Here is a 26,911-nt window from a genome sequence, read left to right as displayed (position 1 = left end):
TAAAATTCTTAGAACGGGTGGGATATCAATGCAAGTATGTGACTGATTTTGAATAATCTTGTTTTGAACTTGAACTGTGATTTCTAGCCACTTAATGTCTTGTCCCCTCACCCAGAAAAAAGCCAAACACCTTATATTTACTGTCAGCAAACGTAAAGTGGTTATGAATTTACTATGAACACAAGAACCACTTGTGACAGGAACGTAAAGGTGGAGTCAGAGTGTCTTGTGCAGTTGCCAAAGAGGGGATTTATAGAGCCAAAACTTCACATGTTTTTTTTCCCTTCTTGAATGTCAGGCTGTGGAAGTTGTTTTCAAGGTAAGGTTGGTGAAGCAGGCTGAAATCTATGTGGTCAGTGCAGAATAAATAGGTAATGTTTTAGTCACAAGAAAACAAGAATGCAGTATAATATATCTGCAGAACTTTAGCCACATATGAGGATTAGCTGGAGCATTTTTGTCTAGAACGTGGAAATATAGGAAAGATTTCTGGAGGTTTTAAAATTGAATCAAATTGAGAGTAGGGTAGGGTAGGGTAACATAGGGTAGGGTAGGGTAGGGGAGGAGAGTAGGGGAGGGGAGGAGAGGAGAGGAGAGGAGGAGAGGAGAGGAGAGGAGAGGAGAGGAGAGGAGAGGAGAGGAGAGGAGAGGAGAGGAGAGGAGAGGAGAGGAGAGGAGAGAATTTGGGCATATACCAAAGTAGAGTTGCTTGTAAATTTTGGAAGTCTAATTTTCACACCTTAAGAGTATCTGAAGAGGTTTCCACAAACATCCTATTACGAAGAAGTTTTTCCCTCCTTAGAATTGTAGGATATAATAAATATGGTAATATCAGTTCATAATGTTGCGGGATTGATGGTTATTTAGGAAAGCAAGTATTTCCTTGTATGGTGAATATAATTTCTATTACATAAGATTTTGTAAAGGAAAGTAATGGTTCTTCTTGCTGGTACTTTTTCCCCTCTAACAAAGTGGATTGGCTTGTTTGCATGAGTTTTGCAAATAAAACTACAGACTGTTCTCTAGTCTTATTTGTTTCAGAACAATATTTTAGTGGTGCTTTTGATTGATTTTGTAAAGATGGGAGTCTACATGATAGCCTTAATATCATGATAAAAATACAGGAATGATTAAAGAAATAATTCCAACTTTGGGTAAAATAACTTTGGACACTTTCAAAGACAATCATTCAAACATTATTAGACAGCTATGATAAGCCCCAGGGTTTATTTCTAGTAGAAAAAAGGAAAAAGGTCTATTCATTATTTTCCTCTATCTTATGAAATCCTCAGCTCAGTCCTTTTTTTTAATCCTGAAAAGTAAGGCCAATGGCATGATCTTGATCTCAAGTTTCCTTTTCCGATGTTTTGTTTTCTAATTCCCAAATTGGCTGAATACCGAATGTATCTGAACATATGTCACCTCTTGTTCCAGATTTGTTTCAGCAATGAACTGAAGTGGAAAGGCAGACTCTTTGGGATTTTCTTCCTGAATCATTCAAAATAATATCATAATTAGCTTTCTAAGGCTGGCCAAAAATAATTGGGGTCCCACGAGGAGGACAGGAGGAATAGCAGATATCCCTTTTACTTGTTCTTCACAGATCATCTTTTTATAATATTGCCATCACAAATTGTTTGGAATATAGTACCCACAATTCCCTATCAGCTTCACCGTGTTTGGTCCCATCCAAGTCAGAAAAGGCTAGCAGGTTGCTTGCATGGATTCATGTTCTTAAATAACTGCAATTGAATAAGTGTACTGTATTCGGAATGGTTATGGTAATTTTTAATCTGTGTAAGGGAGTAGCAATAGCAGGAAGTGTTAAATGCAGCTTTTTATCCCAAAGAAAATGGAGTCTTCCTTGCCACTTGGAGATATAAATTGTATGGCATGTCATAAAAATACAGTCATTCACTCAGGCTATAAATAAAACAAATTGGGATGTAATTTTCAGGTTAAAAGACAAATCTTTGAATCACAACCTGAGAATTCCTTAGGCTTCTAGACAAATTAGTATTATTATGATTGTTAAATTGTACTTTACATACTAGCAAGAATTTTTACCTAAATCATCTTGAGATGAAACACACTCTTTCCAACTGTATTCCATTCCACATCAGGGCACCAAGTTTGCTTCCTTGGATTATTCCTATTTTGGTATAGGTAATTAGAAATACAGCTTTGAAGTTGTTTGCCATATTTTTTTCTTTGCTCCAAAATTCATATCAAAAAGTTCAGTCAATGAACGGAAGGAAGAAATTTGTACTAGTGTCAAACAATCTCACATTTGAAATTTCAGTATTTATTTATTTGATTCGTAGAGTTACCCATTTCAATAAGGGATTCTTTCAACAACTCAGTATTTCATTAACTGTGCCTAAAACTGAACAACATTTCCTCCAAATGCACTACTCACAGATGACAATTAAGACTAAGAAAATGGAGATTTATTTGTTTATTTGTTTATTTGTTTGTTTGTTTGTTTGTTTATTTGTTTATTTGTTTATTTGTTTATCTATTTTTATTTGTTTGTTTGTTTATTTATTTATTTATTTAGTATTTATTTATTTATTTATTCATTCATTCATTCATTCATTCATTCATTCATTCATTTATTTATTTATTTATTTATTGGATTTGTATGCCGCCCCTCTCCGCAGACTTGGGGTGGCTAACAACAGCAATAAAACAGTATATAATAAAATCCAATACTAAAAACAGTTAAAAACCCATTACTGTATATAAAAACCAATCATACATACAGACATACCATGCATAAAATTGTAAAGGCCTAGGGGGAAGTGTATATCAGTTCCCCCATGCCTGGCGGCAGAGGTGGGTTTTAAGCAGCTTTTGAAAGGCAAGGAGGGTGGGGGCAATTCTAATCTCTGGGGAAGTTGGTTCCAGAGGGCCGGGGCCGCCACAGAGAAGGCTCTTCCTCTGGGTCCCGCCAAGTGACATTGTTTGGTTGACGGGACCCGGAGAAGACCCACTCTGTGGGACCTAACTGGTCACTGGGATTCGTGCAGCAGAAGGCGGTCCCTGAGGTAATCTGGTCCAGTGCCATGAAGGTCTTTATAGGTCATAACCAACACTTTGAATTGTGACTGGAAACTGATCGGCAACCAATGCAGACTGTGGAGATGCACATCTCACTGTAAATTCGCTACAAAAAGAATACTAATCACTAGTGTGAAAAGAGCAAAGTGCTCATTGGCTCACTTTGCTTAATGATAGGGCTGCCACCCAAACATTACTGCCCCAAAAGGAAGGCAATGGTATTCTCTACTTGTTTACACAGTTCATGGGATTTTGCCAAACAAATCACCTGTGTGGTTTGTGAGATGAACTCTGATACATCTATTCTTCTACCTGAGTCCTATTGACATACAAAAAAAATAGGTTCATACACAATGAACTTTACCTATTCCATCTGTAAACCCATCTTTTGGGGTCAAACAATATGCTGGGTCACAAACTAACCCAAGGAGTTGGGTTTGCAAAGCATAACCACCCACAAAAGACTGAACTATAATTAGGGTTAGGTTAAAAGCTGCTGTCGTTTATTTGACATTCATATAGGTCACAAGAGGCAAAGAGTGTCCAGATTTCAGCAAGTGTAAATGAATGGGCCCATAAAATAGAGTGGATTAAAAAAATACCAGCTCCAAACAGAAGATACGTGCAATGCAGAGGGTGGTTTGTAACTGTGTTATATCTTTCATTTCATTTGCCTCACAGAGTTGTCAAGGGCATAGAAAGGAATAATTTTCTGCATGTCGTTTGGAGCACATTGGAGAAAATGGGAAATGTGGAGATGAAAAAGCAGTGAATGAGTAAACTTATTTTCTTATTGACAGGTAGCTCCTCCTCACCTGAGGAGGAGCCAAGAGGTACGGAGCCCGCGAAGCCATTCATCTCCCACAAAGCTTCCCATAATGTACGTTCCTAGGGCATGGAGAGATTTGAGTTTGGTTGTGGTAATTTGTAAGCAGTTTCTAAGATACAGTATCAAGGATCCAGCTGTAGAAACCTCTGGAGTGCTCTTTCTCTGAAGTAACCCTGAAAGCCCCAGTGGTGCTGGGATTGCCAAATAATTATTTTTCTATGTAGAAAATAGATATATGTTTTGGATTTTTACACAGTCCCTAAATAATTCTTATTTGTTTCAAAGAACCTGGTGTAACCTTGATTAAGGTTCTAAAGATCATCTTGATCATGGCCATGGTTCAACACAGAGGTTCGAGACAATTTGCAAAATATAAATAGAACATTTACAAAGTTTTAAACACAAAGTATTTAAAATAATATAAAAATAATAAAGCAATGAAACATCAAAAAAAATATATGCAGGCATAAAAAGGCTGCACATCTACTTATCTCTTTAAAAAATAAATTATGGTGCTGCTTGATAATTTTATGGTTCTTGTCTTGTCACTGGTTTTCATTTCTGTGTTCATCATAATGCATCTATCTTCTTCCTACAACCCACCTATCACCTCAGCACTCCACATCCATTATAAATAACTACAATCCCTTGAATTGAAACTTTTAGGAATGGACTGTTTGCAAAACGTAGTAATTTTTAGTTAATTTTAGTTAATTTTTAGTTAGTTAACAATTTTAGTTAAATACATGTTTTAAGAAGGATCAATGATATTTAATTCCTCCTGACCAACCACTTCTGCATTTAATAAATCTAAATGGTGGGAAAGCCAAACAAGGAATTTCTCCACTATTTTTTAGATCTCAGTTGCAAATACTGGTCTGTATTGTGCAGACAGATTTTATACTTGGAGAAGGATGCACTTCTACCATCCAAAATCATTTTGCGAGTGTCCAAGAGCTTTGTGATTGTGGTGGAATATACATTTGAGTCATGTACAAAATCATAACCCCCTTGCTTGCTTTTGTAATCTTAAACCAAATTTAAAAGGACAATTTACTAAAAAAAAAAAAAAGTACAGAACCATTCTATCTGTCTCCACAAAACTGTGAGATTAATTTTAATGCAACAGAAGAAAAATATTAAATGCCTGAGAGAAAAAGTATTTCTAATGAAGATATTTTCTTTAAATAACACAAACCAATCTTGATCAAGATAAGAAATACTCAAATACAGTTAATTCTACTGACTTCCAGGGAAACACCAGGAAATCTTAAAGCTACAGGTTACATTGGAAAATCAAAAATATCCCTGGGGGAAACATTACAGTATCCTGCATATGGCCACTAAGAAAATTTGGCTAAAGTTTGAGTGAAGGTTTATTTTAGGGAAAAGGAAATGTTTTGCATGGTTCCTATTGAGTACACTTTGGAGCATATCTCCTGGCACCTAATCTGAAGAGTTTAGCCTGCCAAAAATTGCACACTCCTGACCTGAACAGGAATAAGGGATACACAGCACAGGCATTAGTGAGGTAGGAATCGCTTTCATTCAAGTACAGTGATACCTCGTCTTACAAACGCCTCGTCATACAAACTTTTCGAGATACAAACCCGGGGTTTAAGATTTTTTGTCTCTTCTTACAAACTATTTTCACCTTACAAACCCACCGTCACCGCTGAGATGACCCCCCTCCGGACTTCCATTGCCAGCAAAGCACCCTTTTTTGCACTGCTGGGATTCCCTTAAAGCTCCCCTCCATGGGAAACCCCACCTCCGGACTTCCGTGTTTTTGTGATGCTGCAGGGGAATCCCAGCAGTGCAAAAACGGGCGCTTCTCTGGCAACGGAAGTCCGGAGGTGGGGTTTCCCAGTGAGGGGAGCCTCAGTGAGATTGCAGCATCGCAAAAACACAGAGGTCCGGAGGTGGGGTTTTGAGGACCTCGGTGTTTTTGCAATGCTGCAATTTCACTGATACTCCCTTCGCTGGGAAACCCCACCTCCGGACTTCCGTTGCCAGCAAAGCGCTCATTTTTGCGACGCTGGGATTCCCCTGCAGCATCGCAAAAACACAGAAGTCCGGAGGTGGGGTTTCCCATGGAGGGCACAAAAACGGGTGCTTCGGCTGGCAAAAGGGGTGAATTTTGGGCTTGCACGCATTAATCGCTTTTCCATTGATTCCTATGGGAAACATTGTTTCGTCTTACAAACTTTTCACCTTAAGAACCTCATCCCAGAACCAATTAAGTTTGTAAGACAAGGTATCACTGTATATCCCTACTTGTAGAAACATTGCCTGTTGAATTTCCGCAAGTTGTGTCACTGTTATAGAGAACTGAAAGAAAATTAAAGTAGCAATCATTATGACATGTTTTTGCTGTTTTGTTCAGTCATATGTGGAACTTCATGAGCTGGTCATGGACAAGAACAATGAGTTTCGTTGGATGGAAGCTTCTCATTGGATCAAATTGGAAGAGGATTTTGAGGAGATGGGGCATTGGGGGAGACCTCACCTTTCATACCTGACTTTCCAAAGCCTTGTGGAGGTGCGCAAGGCTTTTAGTAAAGGTGAGGAAAGAGACTACAAGGATTGTACAATTTCCCTTAAGAACTTGCCCTTTGATAGTTTCCAAACAATATGCTACAAAAGAAAAAGAAGGGTGCTTGCACTCGCCCTTTCCACAGTCCAAATCCAAGTGCTATATTAGGTACAAGGTTGATTTTCATATTTTTACCAATAAAAGAAAATATTTGTAGCTCTGAACTGTGGAATCCTTGGTGCTCCATAAGCTTAATGGGTTTTTTTTGCAGATGTTCATCAAATCAGGTAACATCATTAGTGCATCAAGTAGCACTGGTTATGTTATTTGGTCTGTAAGAAAATCACTAATCACTCAGAGAGCATCAAAAACATCACTTTTCATATATTGATGGACTTGTTCTTACTGGTTTTCTTTCCCCCAATAAATATTCTTAGAGTAACTTGGGAAACCCAAGTCTTCCAAAAAAGGGGGAGGGATCTGTCATTAATAATAGGAAATGTAGAGAAAATTAAATCAATACAATATATTTATATTTATATCTGTACCTGTATCTATTATATCTGCATATACATTTACATGTCTATTCATTTCATCTATCCCTTTCCATTTTTCAAATCTTCTAGCCTCAATGATTTGGGAGTCTCTTAAATAACAGTAATAACCATGGCGTTTATTTGGGGGAGAATTGAAAAATCAATTAAAAGGTTCCCAATTTTCCTTTTGATATACTGTACTTCATAAAGATAATAAATGTCTCTTTTGGAATGGTAAGCAAATATCTCTTTTAAATGATCAAAATGTATCTTTGACATGATTTCCCTATTTCTGCATTTGTAGGAACTATCCTTCTAGATTTGCAAGAAAGAAGTCTAGCTGGGATTGCCAATCAGGTGCTTTCCCAAATGATCTATGAAGGAAAACTCAAACCTGATGACCAAGAGGTGCTTTTAAGAACTCTTCTACTTCAGCACAGGTATTGGGAAAGACAAATATGAAAAATGACATTTCTCCACTGAAAGAATGAATGGGACAGCCAAGAAAAATAGGCCCAATCCATCCTCTTTTTGGACCAGGCATGCTCTAATTTATAGAGTGTGCCTGATCTAGTGGCAGATGTGTCATATATAAGTGCAGAAGGAAAAAGAATATGATAAGACCTGTCTCCTGCAGTACTTGCTAATGCATAGTATTTGGATTTCATTCCAAGATCTGAACAAGTCCAGTAAAGGTCTTGCAAGATCAGGAGCAGCAAAGAAAGTAGAAGCATCTGCCTATCATACTTAACATATTGGTATAACATTGTCTTGTGTCTGCTAACCTTTTAGTCTATGAGTTCAGTCTTTCTATTTCTCTGGAACAGTGCAAAAAAGGGTATCACAATGATGATCAGGGGCTGGAAATTAAGTCTGCTGAAGAGACATAACAGAACTGGATGGCTTTATTTATTTATTTATTTATTTATTCATTCATTCATTCATTCATTCATTCATTCATAAATTCATTCATTTATTTTGTCCTATACACAATAAGGGTTTTAGTGGGTATATATATATACACACATAGTAAAATACATGATGAAGGTTATAGAGGAGATACTCATAGTAAAATATATCTAAGAAAGAATAGAAAAGAAGATATAGTAATAGAACATATCAATGAAAGAATAGAAGAAGAGATATAGGAATAGAAGAAAGGAATAGGAGATATAGGAGAGCAATAGGACAGGGGACGGAAGGCACTCTAGTGCACTTGTACTCGTCCCTTACTGACCTCTTAGGAATCTGGATAGGTCAACCGTAGATAATCTAAGGGTAAAGTGTTGGGGGTTTGGGGATGACACTATGGAGTCCGGTAATGAGTTCCATGCTTCGACAACTTGGTTACTGAAGTCATATTTTTTACAGTCAAGTTTGGAGCGGTTAATATTAAGTTTAAATCTGTTATGTGCTCTTGTGTTGTTGTGGTTGAAGCTGAAGTTTTAGTTTTGGAAAGTTATGACTAAAAATGCAATAGCATTTGCTAAGTTCCTGAAGGCGTGTAATACAAATCAAAAGCAATAGCAATAGCATTTAGACTTACATACTGCTTCATAGTGCTTTTACAGCCCTCATTAACAGTTTACAGAATCAGCATATTGCCCCCAACAATCTGGGTCCTCATTTTACTCACCTCGGAAGGATGGAAGACTGAGTCAATCTTGAGCCGGTGTTGAGATTTGAATTGCTGAACTACAGTAGCTTGCAGTGCTGCACTCCAACCACTGCACCACCCTGGCTCAAGACCTGTTTTATATGATCAGAATTCAGAACACGGAGTAAAGGTCATATAGGAAGGTCAATTTACGTAGATTAAATATGAAGAAAACCTTTATAAAATACAAAAACAATTCAGCCAGCAGTGGAATCATGAGTAAAGAAAGTAGTGATGTTTTCAGACAATTTCAGTCTCTGTTTGGGATACTTCCAACTGAAATCTCACAACGATCAGGGTCAAATGACTTCTTTCAACTCAATGATTGCTTAATTCTATGAGGGTCACCCAGAAAGTAATGCACCACATTTTTTTCTTCAATGATTATTTATTGAACACAATGAAAGTTACACATAAGAAAGAATGATGTTTCTTCTCCACTCCCTATTTTTCCATGCAATCTCCATCCTGTTCTATGGCCTTTCTCCAGCGAGACACAAGGGCATGTATGCCCTATCGGTACCAATCCTTGTTCTGGTCACGAAGCCATTTCTGCACTGTAATGGCCTCACCCTCTGTGCCCAGTGACTAACTATACTTCTGTCGACTGCAGATTCTCCATAAACTATACACAAACGTTTGTGAATGTTCCCAACAGTTTCTTTCTCCGCAGTGAGAAATTCAATGATGACATGCTGCTTGTAACATACATCACTTACAGACGACATTTCAAAACACTGTTGCAGCTATTCTATCTGTCTGAAGAAATGCAAAATTTACATACGCATTCCTGACAATTCAAATAATGTATGTCTAAAGTTTCACATTCATATCATTACTTAGGCTGAGAAAAAAAATGTGGTGCATTACTTTCTGGGCGACCCTAGTAGATAGAATAAACTCTGTGAACCAGAAATTACTGTGGAACTATTTAGAGTTTTCACAACTCTTCTTTGTGAAGATGTTTGTGCATTTTGTTACAAATAACGTTTCTGTATTTTTCAAATTTTAAAATAAATACACTTAAGAGTAAACCTTTCTTAAGAGAAAAATAAATAAATAACTGGCTATTTTGGTAACCAGAAAATTCAGATAGTAGGTAACATTAAAAGTTGGGAAATCCTTTCTATCAAGGAAATAGGATTTTAAAAATGAATTGTTGCCCTCTGCCAGAAGGACATTCTGTGCCATAAAGCTAAATTCTCTGGTTTTATTTATTTATATGTTAAATTTATATGCCATCCTCTCATCTTACATAATAAGTTTTCAATTTATTCAGAAAGTTAAAATACAAACTTACAAAAGGAAAAAATATTACAAAGACAAAACAAAACTAGACAAAATGTTTTTGAAAGGTGCATAAAAAAAACAAAATATTGGAACATGTAGACATATATTGTCCCCCCCATCCCCAATTGAATGCTGATAGATATATTACAGCCCAAGTGGTTCCCTCCCTTGCAAAACAAAAAACTGAAACAGAAAATTATTGTTTCTCAATTATTGCTTCTCATCCCCCAAAGTCATAACAGCCCTCCTATAAATTGGACACAATATTCTTCTTAGCTGACACAATACTTTTACAGCCAGGCATAAACAATTCTTAAAGACAGAAGAATCACTATAACAAAGGAATTCAAAGAACGTTGAGAAAACCTTTCTCACAATACAAAAGAGTGCAGGCGGGGAAAGAAATTCAAACATTTTAAAAAATAAGATGAGTTTTTAAAAATTAATAAAATGTGAAAATCCTGTAGTGAAACTCTGGTACAAATGTAAATCAAATGAAGTCCCTTTCAATACTCCGGAATCTAAGTTGAGTTCCAGAGAGAGAAAACAAAAGTGATTTATAGTAACTACTAAAGGAGTTTTTTTTAAAGCACAAAAATTCTTCTTTAAAATCCAGCAAGGGTTTAAAACAAATCAGCGTTCAACCAGTCATTTAACATTTAAAATTAAATGTTGAATAGGGAAAAAACCCATCAAAACGGTTGAAACCAAGTCATGCTTTACAAAGCAGAAAGTTGAAGGGAAAAGATGGAGACCCAATATTAAAAATTCAAACCTTCAAGATTCCTCTTTTCAGGCATGCCCATGGTCTTGGATCATTCCTAGTAACTCCCATTTGAATCCAGGGAGCGTGCTATCAAAGAACCAGCTTTGGCAAAAAAAATCAGCTGTTTGTCAGCAGGGATGAAAACTCTTGTGCTGCTCAGCATACCATTTTCAGGGAGCCCACATTTTGGGGACAGTCCTTGCTATATGCCTCCCTTATCAATAAAACAATTCAGGGCAATACAGTGATACCTCGTCTTACAAATGCCTCGTCATACAAACTTTTCGAGATACAAACCCGGGGTTTAAGATTTCTTTGCCTCTTCTTGCAAACTATTTTCACCTTACAAACCCACCGCCGCCGCTGGGATGCCCCGCCTCCGGACTTCTGTTGCCAGCAAAGCGCCCGTTTTTGTGTTGCTGGGATTCCCCTGAGGCTCCCCTCTATGGGAGACACCACCTCTGGACTTCTGTATTTTTGTGATACTGCAGGGGAATCCCAGCAGGGGAATCCCAGCAGGGGAATCCCAGCAGGGGAATCCCAGCAGCGCAAAAACAGGCGCTTCACTGGCAACGGAAGTCCGGAGGTGGGGTTTCCCATGGAGGGGAACATCAGGGGAATCCCATCAGCGCAAAAATGGGCGCTTCGGCTGGCCAAAGGGGTGAGCTTTGGGCTTGCACGCATTAATCGCTTTTCCATTGATTCCTATGGAAAACATTGTTTCGTCTTACAAACCTTTCACCTTAAGAACCTCGTCCCGGAACCAATTAAGTTTGTAAGACAAGGTATCACTGTATATAGTTTGGTTGTTAGGCAATGCCTATAAATTAGTCTGACAATTTTACATGCATCAGCTTTACATGAATTCTTGCCTGAAGACCTAGGCATTAACTTTTTACTATTGCATTCTTATTCTTTTTATCTTCATTAAGCCTCATATATGTATGTGTTTATGTGTGTGCGTGTGTGTGTGTAACATATTTTTGCTGATAATGAAAAGGAATATATATGTATATTTATTTATTCTTTGTCCAGTCACCCTAGTGAATCAGCTTCGTTAAACACCCTCTTGCCTGCAAAGGTGCAACGAACAGATGCCAAAGATTTGACTCAACCACTGCTTCAAGAACATCACCAAATTGAGATGAAGACCTTTACTAATGGCTCAGAGGAAGTAAGTTAACTTCATAGTAAATAAATGGAGAATATTTTATGACTATAGTGCCCCAAGTACTAGGATCCAAAGTAATTTTTTTCTAAAGTACAATTCCATCTAAGCATAGAATTGTACACAGACTTCAGTTGTACTCAGACAAAAAGGAGAACCAAGTAAGCAAAGCTGTTCTGTCGGGCTCTCTGGTAGAATCCTCCCAAAAATTCACAGGTACAAATTTCAGACACACAAACGTTTGAAAATTCAAAACAATGTTCTTTATAATGAAAATTCATTTAAACTAAGCCCTCTTTTGGTATAGCAAAGAGCACTGGTCTCCAAACAAACTGGTAATTTGTACAAGTCCCTTATCAGTTCTGTGATACTTAGCTTGCAGCTGTGAGGCAATTCACAGTCCTTCTTCTTTCACAAAGTGAAACACACTTTGCTCTGGTTTAGTTTCAAAGCGGGGAAAAATCAGCACACAAAAAGTCAAAGTCAGTAAAGTAGTCACAAAACACAATGATCAGATAATCCTCCACAATGGCCAAACCCACAGGCTGCTATTTATAGCAGCCTCACTAATTACCACAGCCCCACCCAACCACAGGTGGCCTCATTTTCTTTGATAATAATCTCTCAGTTGTTGTTGCCTATGCATCGCTCTCCGCATGCGTGGGTGTATCATTAACTCTTGTTCTGAGTCCAAGGAGGAGCTAGATAATTGATCTCCTTCTGAGCTGTCTGCCACACTCTCCTCCTCCCTGTCACTCATGTCTTCTTGGTCAGAGGAGCCTTCATCAGCAGATTCCACCGGGGGCAAAACAGGCCTGCAGCATGTGGATGTCTCTCCCACATCCACAGTCCTTGGGGCAGGAGCTGGGCCAGAGCTAACCACAACAAAAGCGATATCATAAAGCAAAGCATTATGACTGGTAGAAGTCTTAAATCAATGGATTGGCCAGACTTGGTATGATTGCTCAAGAATTTGAACAAATTGAACAAAGATTGTCATCTTTTGCATCCCGCACTACAGATGAAATATGTATTCTATAAATTACTTTTTAAAGTAAGACAGAGAAGAAAATCCTTTATCATAGTGTGTCTTGAGATTTTTCTCTCTCTTCGATTGTCACATAGGGAATGTTTACATAATTCAAGTAGGCTATCTTAATCTTAATTATTTGATCTTAATTAATTTCATAAGCCAGGCAACTACATGGCAGTCAAGGCAATGCATCTGAAACTGGGTCCTAAATTGTACTGAGTTTTACAATGCTCAGCAGAGTTGTATAATTTGACTTGCTAACATACCAGCAACCAATGGAACAATGCAGCATGAAACCTGTATTTAAGAATCAGTGGTTCTCTTCAACAGTCCACCTATTATATTTTGTAGAATTGCAAATGCAGTAAGTTCTACATACATCATATTGTACAGTAATACCCACCCATTACTAGAATCCATGAGGACAGAATGGAACCTTGAAGAGCTCCCCCCCACTACTTAATTATCATACAGAAAAATTGTAGTGACAAAAAGGCATTTTTGAGTACAGCCCTTCAGTAAAAATTGAACTCCTGAACTATTGTGCTCTTTATCCCCAACCCACAGAGCTAGTTTCGAAGGGTACCATTATCAAGAGTATCAAAAGTTGTCAAGGAGAACTAACTACAGTGTATGTTGTAGTCTTTCTTTTGGTAAAGGTTATCAATCAGGCTGCTTCAATTTAAGACTGAAAACATATTGAAATAGGCTTTCTTTCAGGAGCAGCTAAACCTATACAATGGTACCTCTACTTACGAACTTAATTCGTTCCGTTCTTAAGTAGAAAAGTTTGTATGAAGAAGCCATTTTTTCCCACAGGAATCAACTTAAAAGCAAATAATGCATGTGATGGGGGAAAACACAGGGAGGGTGGAGGCCCTGTTTCCTCCCAGGAGATTCCTAGAGAGGCCCCACGGAGGCTTCTCCCCACCTTTTCCGGTCCTGTTTCCTCCCAGGAGATTCCTAGAGAGGCCCCAAGGAGGCTTCTCCCTGCCTTTTCCGGTTACAGTTCAGAGGCTCGGGTTTCTAAGTGGAAAATGGTTCTTGAGAAAAGGCAAAAAAATCTTGAATACCTGGTTCTTCTCTAGAAAAGTTCGTAAGTAGAGGCGTTCTTAGGTAGAGGTACCACTGTACTAGCTTAAGAGTCACTTGTAAGAAAATGTTTAATTTTCTCAAATTCAGAGTGTAATCTCCAAGATGTTTTCTTCTTGCAGGAAGAATCAAGTCATAGTAGTTTTAAGAAACAGTTGTTAGATAAGATTCCTCCCGATGCAGAAGCCACTCTGGGATTGGTTGGTAAGTATTTTCAGTGTTCAAATGTAAAAGGATCCATTTATAGAAAATGTGTAGTAGACCTCTAGAGTAGTGTGAGAGCAGTTGTGTTGAATGTCATTGTTTCATTTCTTGGCTTCTCCAGATAAGATTTCATATACGGTAACTTCTTGAAGAATTGCTGCAATGACCTCAGAATATATGCTGGACTTTGAAACCGATGCAAGGTGCTACAATACACCAGAGAATCGTTCAAATATTTCCAGCATTGTAGGCCACAATGTTCATATGGATGCCAAGAAATGGGTACATAGATAGATATGGAGTGGACTGTTTTTTGTTGGGATCATAAAACAGCAGTCTTACAGGCAATCCAGGAAAAGATGACATTTCCTTAAAGAACTGTTTGGGATCACTTTTTTCCCTTTAGATCTGGATCACTGCACAGCCCTAAAAATTAATAAAAATCATTCTAATAAATTTGGCTAATGTTATAGCTTAGGTCAGTCCCATGGAAGAAATATTTATTAATCCAAAATATTAATGAAAAATATGGAGAACAAAACTGGATGTGCTTTGCATAAAATATCTATGTACTATAATCTATTGCATACATTGAAATGCATGTGTGTACTATATGTATGGTGATAGATGGATGGATGGATGGATGGATGGATGGATGGATAGATAGATATGATAGATATTACATGGTTTTACTTTTTTATATAAATACTTCTTAAAAGATATGCTGGGCTTAAGTCCACATTTGTCTTGTCTGTTTATAATTCTGTATATGAATCGTTATAAAGGCATTGAAGTAGACTTATTTTAACTACAGGTAGTTTAAATCTTAAACTTATTTTAACTATTTTAATGCAGTATGAACCACAGCGCAGTCTGTTGACATTAACAGTGATGCAGTTATCTGTTTGATCTATTGATTCTTACATTTAAAGTAATTCCAAAGCAGAGTTAAATGAGAAGATCTTACCTTTTTTTTTGGCCAACTTCCAACAACTCCTTGAGCACATATTAGAATATACAGTGGTACCTTAAGATACGAACTTAATTGGTGCCGGGGGGAGGTTCGTAAGACGAAAGGTTCGTAAGACGAAACATTGTTTCCCATAGGAAACAATGTAAAGTCAATTAATCCGTGCAACAACAAAAAACCCCCGCAAAAAAACGCTGCCGCCCGGCTGTCACCTTTTAAAACAGCCGTGCGGCAGGAGATAGGCTTTGAGTTTTTGGCTGGGGGGGGGGAGAAGTAGGACCTTCCTAACTCCCCCCCCCGCCACAAGGAGCGGCGAAGCGGCGAAGTGACGTGGAGGAATGAAGTGACGTCGCGCTCATCGCCCGTGTCTGGCAGAAGCTGGGACAAGCGGCGCGGAAGCCTCTTGCAGCAGCTGCCACAGCCATCGGCTTCCGCGCCGCTCGTCCCGCTCATTGCCCGTGTCTGGCAGAAGCTGCCACCTGAGCGCTCTTGCCCAGCGGGAGGCGAAGCACTGGGGTGGGGAGGGGCTGTCGGGACACCCCCCACCCCAGCACTTTGAATCCCGCCGGCCAAGAGCAGTCGGGCAGAAGCTTCCCCCTCATCGCCCGTGTCTGGCAGAAGCTTCTGCCCGAGTGCTCTTGGCCGGCGGGATTCCGAAGTGGCGCAAAGTTCTCCCTGCCTCCTCTGCGGCCACCTTCCCCAAGGAGCCTCCCAACTGCAGAGGAGGCAGGGAGAACTTTGCGCCACTTCGGAGTCCAGCGCAGCGCTTCGTTGGGAAAACCTTCAAGGAGATAGTGGCAGCAGGAAAGAAACGGGCTCCAAAGCGGCGCAAAGTTATCCTGTCTCTCCACCTCCTCCCCCTGCAGCCGCCTTCCCCAAAGATCTTCCCGTCTGCTGAGGCTGGCTGAGCCGGAAGATCGCAGTGCGCGTTGCCTGCGCTGGCGAGGGAAGCCAAGCCGGGAGCGATCTTCCGGCTCAGCCAGCCTCAGCGGATCAAGCCCAGCCCGGCAGCTGCCTTCCGTCACTGAGCCTCGCCAGCCGGGAAGATCACAGCGTGCGTTGCCTGCAGCGGCGAGGGAAGCCAAGCCGGGAGCGGCGGCGACGCTGCTCCGGTTGCCTGGTCCTCTCCTGCCTCCCACGCTGATGTTCCCCGCTGCATCGGGCGCCGCCAGCCCCGAGTCGGACGCACCCTCCCCGCAGCGCCCAGCCGCTGCCCGCCGCGTCCTAGCCGGAACCTGAGCCGGGTCCGCTCGGTCGCGCCTCCTCGCCCACCGCCCGCCCAGGATGCAGACCTGCTGCCTCTCCCCGCGCCCGCCGCCGGCCCGATCCTGCGCCTCCTGCTCCCCCCCAGCCAAAAATACAAAGGCGGTCTGCCGCCGCCCACGGAGCAATGGGAAGCTGAAGCCGCTGGCGGTTTCAGACTCCCGCTGCTCCACGCTGCTCCGCCCTGCCTGTCATGCGGCGGCAGACCCTCTTTGTGTTTTTCGCTGAGGGGGGGAGCAGGAGGACCTTCCTGACTCCCTCCCCCAGCGCCGGACCTCCAGCCAAAAACCCAAAGCGGCCTCCCAACCTGCCGCCACCGCCGCCCGGCTGTCACCTTTTAAAACAGCCGGGTGGCTTCCCAGCAGCCCCCCAGCTGTTTTAAAAGGTGACAGCCGGGCTGCGGGGCTTCCCACTAGCCTCCGGAATGCGGAACCCGGAAGTTCGGGTTTGGCGTTCGTAAGACGAAAAAAGTTCGTAAGAAGAGGCAAAAATTTTCTCAACCCCGGGTTCGTATCTCGGGTTGTTCGTAAGACGAGGGGTTCGTATCTTGAGGTACCACTGTATTCTGTTTATTCCTGATCTTAATCTATGGCTTGTCAATTTACTTTAGTTATCATATCTGGACTACAAAACCATCTGGAAATGAAAATTAGTTTTCTGTACCTAGTTGCTGTCATCTAATAGATTTCTGCACCTCAGATAGGGTATCTTAATTCAACCACTACTACTATCTAATCTATAAGGTTGGACACCAAACCTTTTTATATCTACATTGTTCAAAAACAATCAAAATCAGCCTTCCCCAAATAGAATTTAGTTATCTTTTTTTTATATCAGCCCTCATCATTCTAATCAGAAATTAAATCGAACACAAAAATGAACACCAAGTTAGGAAATCAAATCTAAGGACAGTACAGTCTAGTTTCAGTTTATATGGAGATCTACTTGAAACTGCAGATGCACTACTCACAAGATAATGAGGAATAAGGTACTACCATAAATCAATTTTCTCAGCCCTACATCGGAAGCAGAATCTACAGGAAGTGATCAATCCACCTAGACAGACTAAATTGGGAAGTGAGAAACAAAGTTGTCCTTATTCCATGTTTTGGCCTTACAGGGAAGAGTCTAACATAATTTGCAGATATGAAAAATGCTCTGACTTTCTTCCAAGATTTCTAGATAGAAAGAGAAAGAATAATATATTTGATTTTAGAACATACATTCCCTTAGTACTCTCAGTGTTTTTCAACCTTAATTTCTTAACTCCAAAGCCAGCATGGGGGATTCTGGGAATTGAAGTCCATACATCTTAATGCCACCAGGGTTAAAAAATATTAGTACTCTTCAACCACAATGACTACCAAAAAATGTTTCTCCTCACAGCTATATCTTTCTTCTGACTTCCTTTTTTCCTTCTTTTAAAGCAGAATGATTTATGTATATAACTGAAGTATTAATGTGTGAAATTTTGAAAGCGTTAAATTGCCATAGTTTAACATTGCTGCCACACTGCCTAATTGTAGAGCTAGCACTATTTGTTTGTACAAATGTATGCTAATCTTAAAAAAAATTGGGGAATGGGAATCTGCTTACTGATTCTTGCTTTCTTGAGCATTTTGGTCCAGAAGAAGCCCTATTTGTCTTGGGCAGGAACTATGCTTTGCCTCTCTGTCTAACTTATCAAACCCTAATTGCAAACTTTGCTCACTTTGCTGTCTCCCCTTCTCTCCCTTGTTCCCTTCTCTTCTACCCTTTTGCTTGGATTCCTTTCTTTTTTGCCTGCATGTTCTCTCTTCCTGTTTCTCTTTGTGCCAAAGCCCCTAAACTATATCCCATGCCCATCCATCCTCCCTTCAGGCTGTGCCGACTTCCTGGACCGACCTACTCTGGCCTTTGTACGCTTGAAGGAGGCTGTGGAGCTGGACTCTGTCCTCGAGGTTCCTGTCCCTGTCAGGTTCCTTTTTGTGGTTCTGGGTCCTGATTCCCCCCACATTAGCTACCACGAAATCGGGAGAGCTATCTCGACTATGATATCTGAGAGGGTAAGTTGGCTTTCCTTTATTCATTCAAATGGCCTGAGGAAATAATGATAGATCCTGCTTTTAGGAAAGATTAGCAGGTGAGTATTTAATGTATACTGTTTTTTATATGTTGTAAGCCGCCCCGAGTCTTCGGAGAGGGGCAGCATATAAATTTAATAAATAGATAGATAGATAGATAGATAGATAGATAGATAGATAGATAGATAGATAGATAGATAGATAGATAGATAGATAGATAAATAGATAAATAGATAAATAGATAAATAGAATAAACAGTGAGAAACCCATGTGAATAAGCTGAGAACGAGGCTGAAAGTTGCCTCTGACAGCTTCTGAGATGGAGCAGTTCAGTACGTTCCCACTATAATTCTGATGTTGAAGGAATGGAAGAGGACAAAAAAGATATCAGGTGGCCCCAGAATCAACGTTAGAAAACTGCTAAGCCAAGTGTGAAGAATGAAGACCCAAAAGACTTTATTCCTGTTCCACCAGCATGAGGGCCCAGAATGAGGCTGTATTTTCTGCAGGATAGTTATAATGACTAGAATTTCTAAGAGAATTCCTAAGAGGTCAGTAAGGGTCGAGTACAAGTGCACTAGAGTGCCTTCCGTCCCCTGTCCTATTGCTCTCCTATATCTCCTATACCTTTCTTCTATTCCTATATATCTTCTTCTATTCTTTCATTGATACGTTCTATTACTATATCTTCTTTTCTGTTCTTTCTTAGATATATTTTACTATGAGTATCTCCTCTATAACCTTCATCGTGTATTTTACTCTGTGTGTGTGTGTGTGTGTGTGTGTGTACATACATACACCCACTAAAACCCTAATTGTGTATTAGACAAAATAAATAAATAAAAATAAAATAAATAAATAAATAAAAATTTCATACAGTATTAGGCATAGAAAATGAGAGGCCTGATGAGGTTTCTCCAACCAGCAGGTGGAGCAGTAAGGCTTTTAATAAGCTTCCCAGCTATTACCACAAATAAGGGCATCATATTTGCACAGGCAAGGTTTATTGTTTTCTTTCTGCTTGCTGTGATAAATTCAGAATATTGGAATATCACACAATTACTGGTCCTGGAAAAGAAATTCCAGAAGTGTGTCTTTAGTTCTTGGCTCTCACTTTCTCTTATCATGTCATACAAGATATAGACATATCATGTGACATATTGTGATGTTTTTTCCTTGACGGAGCTGGAATGGGCGTAGCCTGTGCATGTTAGCTCTTCTATGACATGTGGACTTCAACACCCAGAATTCCTGAGATAGCATGATTGCCTCAGGAATTCTGGGAGTTGAAGTCCATAGTTGAAGTCATAAAAAAGCCAATTTTGCCTACCCCTGATTTAGCCCATGGGCCGCCAGTTCGACAAGCCTGCCTGAGTTATTAGGCTGACAGAAGTTCTCTATCACTTAGCAGAGCATTTCCAAATATTTGACAATATAGGCAAAATGGGAAGACATTTTAGAGCATTTACTTTTAATAGCAAAATCATTTTACTTTAGGAGTTTGTCTTAGTAAAGACTTGTAGACATTTATTTTTCCGTTTCATTGGCTTTAACATCTAGAATTGTTTACATTCACTGATTAATTTTAATCTGCCAGAGAGGCATATTTCAGATAAATCTGATTCAACTCTTCACTGAAATACATAGTTTTAACAAATAACTTAAAATGAATTGTTTATGGAAAGTTGGGCCTATCCCCTTATCCACACCACCAGTAGAGTACTGCTTCAGACAATTGCAGAGACAGCCTGTGAAATGAGCCCACCCCAATCCTGCCCAGTGCCTCCCTGAGCACTGTTTTATTTTTATTTATTTTTCTCGGAGTAGGTATTTCGCAATGACTCCTATTTGGCAGAAGGAAGACAGGACTTGATAAGGAATCTGGATGAGTTCCTAGATTGTTGCATTGTCCTCCCACCCTCTGAGATCCAAAATGAAAGACTTCTCAAAATGTTGCTGCCAGTGCAGAAGGATTTCCTAAGGAAGAGGTACCTCCCAGTGGAGAAGAAACTGGAAGAGCCACTAAAAGACCTAGGTATGGCTAGACGTAGATATGGTTTAGTGTAGGAGGATCATTTAGCTAGTGCTCCTCAGTCTCGGCAACTTTAAGATGTATGGTTTTCCAAGTCACAGAATTCCCTAGCCCAGTGTTTCCCAACCTTGGCAACTTGAAAATATTTGGACTTCAACTCCCAGAATTCCCCAGCCAGCATTCACTGGCTGGGGAATTCTGGGAGTTGAAGTCCAAATATCTTCAAGTTGCCAAAGTTGGGAAACACTGCTCTAGCCCATTCATAGGGTCCACATACCTCAGAGTTGCTGAGGTTGAGAAACACTGGCTTTGCTCGCAGTTCTCTGCTTGAGTCAGACATAGCGAACTCAGTGTGATTTCTTCTAGGAAGACATTAATAGGCTTATACTATTAGCTCCTGCAAGAACAACTGAAGGAGTCCATATTTTAGTTTGTTTATAACATGGGAACTTGCTGAGAAATAAGTCTGGAAGATGTCCTGTCTCGTATTTATGACAGATGTGTGGGGATAGCTTGATTTTTTACCTAGTAGAATAAGAAACATGTATAATTGTATCACAAAACCACAGACATTGGCGCTGAATATTGAACTCAGCTTCCTAATTAAGGCCAGGGCCCCATGTAACAAACCTTCCAAAAATGTTTTGCCTTTTTTCCAATATATTTATTTACTTAATGTATATTCCACCAAAATCCCAAAAGGCTCTCGGCAGTTTTGCAAGGTTTTTCGTCTCTTTGTCTTTTTCGTGCCATTAAATAGCTTCTGGAAATTGTCTGGACAAGTTCATACAATTTTTTGGCCAACATTTTCCAGAGGTGGTAGCCTTTCTTTCTTGATCAAGAGGGAATGACCGGACCAAACTCACCCAACTGGCTTTGTGCCTAAGGCAAGACTAGAATTCACAGTCTCCTGGTTTCTAAGTCTATTCACCAAACCAGCTCTGTTTATTTGAGCACACAGCTACTAAAACATTTGTGTTTAGTTTTAGAACAAGAACAGCGTTTTAAAAACACACAAAATATATACAAACATTAAAAAATCCAGGCATTGTCCCAAACAATCCCCATGGTGTAGGAGCTCCCATTTCAGATGCTTCAAGCAGGCAGCGTGAACCTAAATTCTACTGGGAGGTAATTTCAGAGAGCTGGCCTTGCTACACAAAAGCAATACCTCCAAACATGAGCCACAAGTTCAATTCTCTGTGTGGAATGCAGTGAGAAAATTTAGACATAAAGCGGAACAAAGAGAAAGGCTGCATTGCCAGTACTCAGAAAATGGCAATATTTTCTTTTTATAAATAACTGCACAAAATAATTATGCTAACCAGAGAAATATGTGTACATTAAAATTTAGATCTTGTTTAATCTTAGAAACCCTTTTGGTAAAAAAGCTTTTTTGACTTAAATGATGTGGGATACAAGAAGGATGACCTTTAAATGGCAATGTTTATTCCTCCAAAAGGTAGACCAGCTTCACTATCATCCCTGTTCTGCTTAGGGAGTCACTGAACTTCTCTCATAAACACAGTCAGCCATAAGATTGAGAAATGTTCAGTTACATTTAAATGGTGGCCACGACCAGATGACTGTAGCTTTGCCTCTTTTTATATGTGCAATATGTGTAAAATGCACATTTTAAAAAAGAATGAGGTCTCAGTCACCTGACCTGCCTGCAGTGTAAATATTGTTGACAACCTCAAACTTCACCACCATTGTTTCATAGTCTATCCCCATGATGGCGAACTTATGGCACATGTGCCGCAGGTACACATGGAGCCATATCTGCTAGCACATGAGCCGGTGCCCTAGCTCAGCTCCAGTGTGCATGTGTTTTGCTGGGCAGCTAATTTTTGACTCACATGGAGGCTCTGAGAAGGTATTTCTGGCCTCTGGGGAGCAGGGGGTGTTTTCACCCTCCCCAGGCTCCAAGAAAGTTTGGAGCCTTGGGAGGGTGAAAAATGGGCCTACTGGAAGTCTGGAAATAGGCCATTATCAGCCTCTGTGTGGCTTCCAAGAGGGCAGGGGAAGCCATTTTCACCTTCCCCGGAATCCACTCTGGGGAAGATGAAAAATGAACCTACCGGTCTATTTAGATAACTCAGCTGGGAGTTTGTCTGATGTTAAAGGTCCATATTATGAATGGCATCCTTCATGATAATGAATGGAATAATTCCAGAGATCATAAAATACCCATAGAAAGTGGACTCATATCCCACGCGGGCACTCCCTCTGAAAACCTCCCCTTTCCTTCACATGTAGGGCACAAACTGAAAGACCATGACATCACAGCAGAAGATTCGGATGATTCCTTGCGCCGAACTGGAAGGATTTTTGGGGGGCTGGTGAAAGACATAAAACGTCGGTACCCCAAGTATCTCAGCGACATCAAGGATGCTCTGAACCCACAATGCCTGGCTGCAGTCATCTTCATCTACTTTGCTGCCCTTTCTCCTGCCATTACTTTTGGAGGCCTGCTTGGTAAGAGAAATTAGCTGAAATGTAATCACGTTGAAATATAATCTGAAATGTAATCACGTTCTAAAGATCAGGAGGGTGGTAATTTAAAAAAAAAATGCTCTGGAATTAACTTTGCTGGCCAGACAGACAACCAATAAGAAGCAGCATGTTTTCAAACATGAGTGCTTTGGATGGGTGAAAACTATAATTCCTAGCCAGTATTGCTAGCATGAGCCTTCTAGTAAAATATTATATGCTTATTTATTTTCCCCCCAGGTCTGGTGATAAAAATCAAAATTAAAAACAATAACGATAGACTTAGTAGATGTCAGAAGGGGCAAAGAAGAATACAGTAGTACCTCTAGATACGAGCTGCTCCACATGCGAGTATTCCAAGTTACGAGCCACGACAGGAGCGAAATTTCTGTTCGACACCCGAGCTCAAATTCGGGATACGAGCCGAGCTTCCACTAGGTGGCACAAGAATCCTTGCTTCTGGTTATCTCGGTGGGGAAAAACAACGTCTAAAGGCATTCCTTCGAGATGCGAGTTGATCGACATACGAGCTTGGTTCTGGAACGAATTAAACTCGTATCTAGAGGTACTACTGTATAGACATTTGGAAAGGAAGAGATATGGAGGGGGGAAGTAACACACTGATTGTTGAACTTCCATGGTGTCTACCAGAAAAATGTATTTATGGTTACATGTATATGAAATTATTTTTCCCTTTAGCTTCAGAAAAAAATAGTTTTTCAGTCGCAATAATTTTCCAACAAATCTTTATATTTAAGAACATATGGTATAGAATCAATGACAATGTGCTTTTTCAAATTCCACCATAGAAATATATGGTGAATCATGTAATACAGTAAAAATGGATTTGAAGGGGTTGAATTGAAGATGATTGCTGGAATTGCAAAAAATATTTAACAACATAGATCTAGATTATTGAGTCTATCAAAGGACAAGAGATGAAAGGAGCAGACAGTTTACAAGGTCACAATACACAAAAGTTGTAATGATGATGAGTCCAAAATCTGGGCAGATTACACAAATTTTAATCTAATATCAAGAACAATAAAAAGCAGTAACCTCCCATATGACTAGTGGCAACAATCAAACAAGCCACCAGATGAAATCCACTTTGAGGTTTCCAGGCCTCTTGGCAAAACCAGGTCTTCAGGACCTTGTGAAAGAGTGTAAAAATGTGCGCCAATTATATCTTCAAAGGGGGAGAGACATCACAGAGAAATCCCTTCTTGGTCCCACTAGATGGAAATCTTTTAGGAGAGGGGTTTCCTGCCTTTCCACTGGAGTAGGCTGGGAAGATGTGACCAGGAAAAAATGGTCGTTCTAATAATCTGGCTATGTAGGGCTTTGAGGATGACAACTAGTAATTTAAATTGGATGCAGAGGCAAATTGACAGCCAATGCAGCTCCTACAGTGGTATTTCCCAACCTTGGTAACTTGAAGATATTTGGACTTCAACTCCCAAAATTCCCCAGCCAACAAATTCTGGCTGGGGAATTCTGGGAGTTGAAGTCCAGATATCTCCAAGTTGCCAAGGTTGGGAAACGCTGTCCTATAGGACAGGTAATACATGAGCCCATCTAGGACTGCACAAACTATGTGGGCTACATTTTGAACCAATTGAAGCTTCCAAATGCTTTTCAGGGGCAGCCCTATGTAGAGTACATTGCAATAGTCAGGATGGGAAGTATGTCAAGAATAAAATGTGAATGAGTGTGAGCTGGTATTTGTCAAGAAAAGGGTGCAAGTGGTGCACAAAAGTTCTTCTGGTCACAAATATCACCTGCTTCTCAAGCAGGTGTCTAGAGTCCAGAAGAACCCCCATATTATGCACTGGGTATGTCTGGGGCAGTGCTACTCCATTCAAGACTAGAAATGGCAATTATATATGGGCCAAAGACCCCAAACCTAAAGCCATTCCATCTTATCAGGGTTCACTTTCAACCCATTACTCCCCATCCAGGCCTTGACAGCCTACAAGCACTGTAAGAGCCGCCCCGAGTCTTCGGAGAGGGGCGGCATACAAATCTAAGTAATAAATAAATAAATAAATAAAGAGAGAAGTCATTTCATTGCTTAACTCACTTATGGGCCAAGATATATAGCTGGCTGTCATTAGCAAATTGATGATACCTCAGCCCATGGTGACGGATAATCTAACATCATGTAGATGTTAAACAGAAAGGGAAAATGTATCGAGCACTACAGGGTGCATACTGTATTTTTTGGAGTATAAGATGCACCCTTTTACCCCCCAAAAGAGGGTGAAAATGTGGATCCTCTTATACACTGAATGTAGCCCCATCCAGCCACCCCCACTCTTTGGTGTCTGCCTGCCAACAATTTACCTCCTTGCAGCAAACAGCAGCAGAGCCTGATTAGCACAAGCCACTAGTTATCTGCCTCCTGACACTCAGCTGATTGATTGAAGTTGCCAGCATGCCCACGTGCTAAAATGAAAGTGAAACTAAAGCTGCACAGAGGCAAATTGCTACAGGGAGAGGCAAAGGCTGAAACTGGCTGTTTGTTTTTTGCTTCAAGGAGGTAAGTCAATAACTAAAATGTCTATAGAATGTTCAAATTAAAGACTGCTTCATTATTGTTCTAAACAACTTAACAAAATGAAGAAGCTTTTTAAAAATAAATGCTTGATCTGAAGAGGCCCAGTGCTATTGTATCTTCTTTTAAATTGCAGAGAATACTTCCAGAAAGCCACATCAATTTTAAAGATCTGTAAAAGTATAATCTGAAATGTCCTGTTTTAGTATTAAGTACAGTGATACCTCATCTTACGAACTTCTCGTCATACGAACTTTTCGAGATACGAACCCGGGGTTCAAGATTTTTTTGCCTCTTCTTCCAAACTATTTTTACCTTATGAACCCACCGCCGCCGCTGGGATGCCTCGCCTGCAGACTTCCGTTGCCAGGCAAAGGCTCCCCTCATTGGGAAACCCCACCTCTGGACCTTCTGTTGCCAGCAAAGTGCCCGTTTTTGCACTGCTGGGATTCCCCTGAGGCTCCCCTCCATGGGAAACCCCACCTCTGGACTTCCGTGTTTTTGCAATGCTGCAGGGGAATCCCAGCAGGGGTATCCTAGCATCACAAAAACGGATGCTTCGCTGGCAACGGAAGTCCGGAGGTGGGGTTTCCCAGCGAGGGGAGCCTCAGCAAAATTGCAGCATCGCAAAAACATGAAATCCAGAGGGCTTGTACGCATTAATCGCTTTTCCATTGATTCCTATGGGAAACATTGTTTCGTCTTACGAACTTTTCACCTTACGAACCTCGTCCTGGAACCAATTAATTTCGTAATACAAGGTATCATTGTATTAGTATTAAGTATTAGTATTAAGATAAGGCAGCTGAGTTAAATCCTGACTTAGTCATGTTTGGAGTAGATTTATATAAATAATTGGAAGGAGTTAGTGTGATTACATTTAAGAAAACTTTCTGGGATTAATATACTGCCATAATGTACATTTCTCCAATTCTTCACTATTTCTATGGGTCAGACATGCCTGCACAGAAATACACATTAAACAGTGTATATCATCTGTATTGTTTGCTATTTGCTATTTGGCAAATTGCTGGAAGGCAGAGGCCATTTGTCCTTATTTTCCTCCCCGAAAACTAAGGAACGTCTTATACAGTGGTACCTCGAGATACGAGTTTAATTCGTTCCGGACCTGGGCTCTTAAGTCGAGCAGCTCTTATCTCGAACGACTTTTCCCCATAGGAATTAATGTAAATAATTTTAATTGGTTCCAGCCCTCAAAAAACTCACAAAGTTAGTCTAAATTATGCAGAAAGACATGTTTTTAATGAAGAAATGTACATGTACATATAAATGAATAATGAAGTTTCTTTCACTTAACTTGTAAACTTTCTTAAACTTTTAAATTTACATATGTTCAAC

The 26,911-nt window shown here is 40.2% G+C and overlaps 1 protein-coding gene across 5 annotated transcripts in view; it reads left to right on the top strand.

Moving 5' to 3' along the window:
- SLC4A1 (solute carrier family 4 member 1 (Diego blood group)) overlaps positions 1 to 26,911 on the top strand; it is a 69,676-nt gene that overhangs the window by 12,413 nt on the left and 30,352 nt on the right. For 4 of the 5 annotated variants that reach the window (XM_070727494.1, XM_070727496.1, XM_070727492.1 and 1 more), the window contains 8 exons: positions 3,864 to 3,943; positions 6,279 to 6,456; positions 7,269 to 7,404; positions 11,713 to 11,851; positions 14,093 to 14,174; positions 18,268 to 18,452; positions 20,298 to 20,505; positions 22,762 to 22,980. In XM_070727494.1, the coding sequence (XP_070583595.1) occupies positions 3,864 to 3,943; positions 6,279 to 6,456; positions 7,269 to 7,404; positions 11,713 to 11,851; positions 14,093 to 14,174; positions 18,268 to 18,452; positions 20,298 to 20,505; positions 22,762 to 22,980 (1,227 nt within the window). Of the gene's footprint in view, positions 1 to 235; positions 320 to 3,863; positions 3,944 to 6,278; positions 6,457 to 7,268; positions 7,405 to 11,712; positions 11,852 to 14,092; positions 14,175 to 18,267; positions 18,453 to 20,297; positions 20,506 to 22,761; positions 22,981 to 26,911 lie in introns of those variants that run through there. The other variant, XM_070727495.1, reaches the window with a different exon arrangement.

Source organism: Erythrolamprus reginae, chromosome Z (assembly GCF_031021105.1).
Source record: "Erythrolamprus reginae isolate rEryReg1 chromosome Z, rEryReg1.hap1, whole genome shotgun sequence".
Taxonomy (NCBI): domain Eukaryota; kingdom Metazoa; phylum Chordata; class Lepidosauria; order Squamata; family Dipsadidae; genus Erythrolamprus; species Erythrolamprus reginae.
The sequence above is the reverse complement of the archived record's forward strand: the minus strand, read 5'-3'. Positions and strand labels throughout refer to the sequence as shown.